We start from the raw sequence: 3475 nt of genomic DNA, 5'->3' as shown, positions 1-3475 counted from the left end.
TTTTTTTTTTTTTTTTTTTTTTTTTTTTCTCTTCATATTTTCAGGAGAGGGGCTTTTTTTTTTTTTTTAAATAAGAGACTAGCTGACTTCAAATTAACCTTGCTATAATCGGATGACACTTGCCAATACTCCACTAAAATGTAGTTGGGTGCATTTACACTTGGAGTTCCTTTTCTCCTTGCAGGGAACACCTGGACAACATAACCTACCACCTGTTTCTACAGCTTTTGAAACAGACACGATAAACTGGTAATCCTCCCTGTTGTACCAAGGTAAGACTTCCAAACTGATCAACTGCAACCAATCTCACTTAAGACACTGAATAATATGGAGAACGCATTGCTTCCAGAAAAGGATGCATAGATCCCTGTCCCTGGAAACCTACATCACCTTTACTCTTCCTCAGTTTCAAGGAGCACAGGGAATTCAATGCCAGGAAGGATAACACACAACAGAATACAAGTAGGTCCTGAAGAAAGAGGTCTGGTAACTCAGAAGTTCTTGGAATAAGGCAGTAATTCACTTAAACATTGAAGTTTTAGCATACTTGTGCCTTGTTTAGTGCAGAGGCATTGCAGAAGAGCTTGTCTCAATGCAAACTCCCACAGCAAGGAAAAAGATATGAAAGAACTCTCTGCATAACAGTGCTAGTGCTACAAGAAGTGAAGGGGAGGAGACACAACCAGCAGAGGAAAAGTTTTCTGATGCAGAGGAAAGATGGAAAAAATGAAAGAAATCTCACAAGGAAGTAGTTTGACATAGCCCCTCAGATCCTATAATAGTGCCCTTGTCTTCCATTAAATATTTTCATAAGATGACACATCAGATTCAACCAGTGCAAAAAAATTACTATATAGAAATTAATTTATTGGATCAGTACCAAAGAATTCTTGACACAAAATTTCCTAGAAAGCAGATGTTTATTGGTAGCAAAAGGAAGACGCCACTTTTTTTGACATGTCCCATAGAAGAAGGAAATCTCAATTTTGTCAAATTAGAGTGGTGAGAAAGAATAAGATTAGTGCTTTCTGAAATCTGAACTTTTGGAGGCAAAAACCCTCAAGCTTCATACACTATGCTAGAAGTCTTTGCTAGTATTACAAACTCTGATAATTCCTAGTGCCATTTTGTGACTGCTCTGAATCCCAGAGCACTTCTATGCAGTTTTTTTTCCACGCAGATCATCCTGAGTGCCAGCCTTTTGTTTCAGCATATTCTGTTTACCATCTCTTGATACCTAGAACACCTTTTAAGAACATTTTCCTCACAACACATCTGACTTCTGGATTACAGGACTCAATTCAACTATTGTAAGTAACATCTGCTAAAAAGGTAATTTCAGAAGAGGAAGTTGAAGAACAAAACATCCTTTGACAATAAAAATACAAGCAAGCCATGTTGCTGAGATAATGGCCTCAGAACAGTAAAGTAGACCTACTCCATATATTCACGCACTGAGAACTGGCATGCCCTATGTCAACATGGTAACTGAAAACTTTTCCCCAGCCTCAAGTGATAAGGCATATGTATGGCACACTAAGATCAGATGTTATTTAAAGACAACTTAGTTTTGTTAACTGGCCTCTGCTGTTATATCCCAAGAAATGCATTCTGTTCCTTTAAAGCAAAAGTTTTCCTTAGAATAAGTTGGCTAATACTATGAATTACAGCTACCAATTCCATGACAACAGCTGCTATCTGACATGGGATCTAAGGGCCAGCTTATCCTACACAGACCTCTAGCTGTGAGACCTAGTATTAGTTTAATTCAGCATTAAGGGGGAAAAAACCTTTCATTTTTGTTTAATTTACACTCATGCTCTAATTTTAATTGAGGTGGTTAGCAATGTAAGAGAACAAAGCCCCATAGTAATTTTAAGTAAGATAATACTTATTACACCTTGCTATTGAGACCTTTTTTTCTAGGCTAAGTTGCAAGCTGATGTTACTGTACTGGAACCACGCAGAGATACTCGAGAGAAATTTAAAGCCAGTTTCCTTCTCCTTTGTTAAGTGTTTTCCCCAAAAATGGGAGACAGAACTTGATGAGTGAGACTGTACACGACCCAAAGTCCCACACAGAACGTATCTGGTAGGGCGAGAACTTCCATTAGATTTGGTGTGAACATAGCTTTCTGGAAAGTTACCAACTAAATGAAAAAATTATTTTTTTGCTGACAGAGCATTTCCTTTGCCTACAGTCTATGATGGCTACATTTGAAAATTCATACAGAAGCTGTGTTTTCAAAGACCTATCACCTACCTATTTTGTCTTACATATGCACATATGTATATATACTATACACATACAGGCAACAGTTTACATTACAAGGCCAGTTAGAAACTGCATTTTGCACTTATTTATGTCAACTAGGGTGAGCAGCTTTGTAGATAGCGTATCTCAAAGCTTCTGTATCACTTGGAAACAAAAGCCTTAGTACTGTTTGTATACAAGTCTCAGCATTTCCTCCCAGAAAAACTCAAGTCCAAATAGATATCTGTATATCCTTCCTATATCCAGTGGGACAAAATTCCCCTTTGTATACAAAACTCCCCTTTGTATCAACTTCTTGTTAACTGCATTTTTAGCTGGTTACCTCCAGCTCTCTTTTTCAGGTGGTGACTCTTAAGAAAGTCCTGGTATAGTGTACATATTAGGCTTATTTTGACAGAAATGTAACTTTTCACATTTGAAATATATTACAAATACCTTTTAATAGTGACTGTTACTCATTCAACGTTAATACACTATACTTACCATATTAAGAATACTACACACTGCAATGGGATAAATGGGGATTTTTTTTTTAGTTTTAGACCTGAGATAGCAACTGGATTTCTTATTTATCTTTAGCTAAGCATATAACTCTGTAGAAATATCTGCTCAGCTTAAGTGTGATCCTACAAAGTTACATTAATTGTACAATTAATATATCATTGTGACAACATTTCAGTAAATGTTATTTTCTGATTGAAAATACTCTTAGTTTGTATTAATTGTTATATTTTTGGCTAATTACACTTTTCAATGCACAGTTTAAAAAGATTAACTTTTTCTGGATAATGAGATCACTTTCATCCTTATTTCTGAATTTAAGACAATTTGAAATTAACAAACCTCTCTGGCAATGCTACTCAGAGCTTCATCTTCTGCAGAAAACCTGTCTTTCACTGGAGTTCTCTTCCGTCCTGATCCAGGAGTTCCCATTTTTATTCTCCGGTTCTGTATTTGCAAAAACAGACAGGAAAAAGCTCAGTTTTCAGATCTGGAATTAAAAACAAACAAACTGAATTTAAGACAATTTGAAATTAACAAACCTCTCTGGCAATGCTACTCAGAGCTTCATCTTCTGCAGAAAACCTGTCTTTCACTGGAGTTCTCTTCCGTCCTGATCCAGGAGTTCCCATTTTTATTCTCCGGTTCTGTATTTGCAAAAACAGACAGGAAAAAGCTCAGTTTTCAGATCTGGAATTA

The 3475-nt window shown here is 36.4% G+C and overlaps 1 protein-coding gene across 7 annotated transcripts in view; it reads right to left on the bottom strand.

Annotated features, from left to right (window-relative positions):
- LRRFIP2 (LRR binding FLII interacting protein 2) overlaps positions 1-3220 on the bottom strand; it is a 50621-nt gene extending 47401 nt beyond the window's left edge. For all 7 annotated transcript variants that reach the window (XM_009273487.2, XM_019470543.1, XM_019470545.1 and 4 more), the window contains exon 1: positions 3119-3220. In XM_009273487.2, the coding sequence (XP_009271762.1) occupies positions 3119-3208 (90 nt within the window). In that variant the 5' untranslated portion in view covers positions 3209-3220. The remainder of the gene's footprint in view (positions 1-3118) is intronic.
- Positions 3221-3475: the final 255 nt, after the last annotated feature.

The sequence above is a fragment of the Aptenodytes forsteri genome, unplaced genomic scaffold, assembly GCF_000699145.1.
Source record: "Aptenodytes forsteri isolate BGI_AS27 unplaced genomic scaffold, ASM69914v1 Scaffold270, whole genome shotgun sequence".
NCBI lineage: Eukaryota > Metazoa > Chordata > Aves > Sphenisciformes > Spheniscidae > Aptenodytes > Aptenodytes forsteri.
The sequence above is the reverse complement of the archived record's forward strand: the minus strand, read 5'-3'. Positions and strand labels throughout refer to the sequence as shown.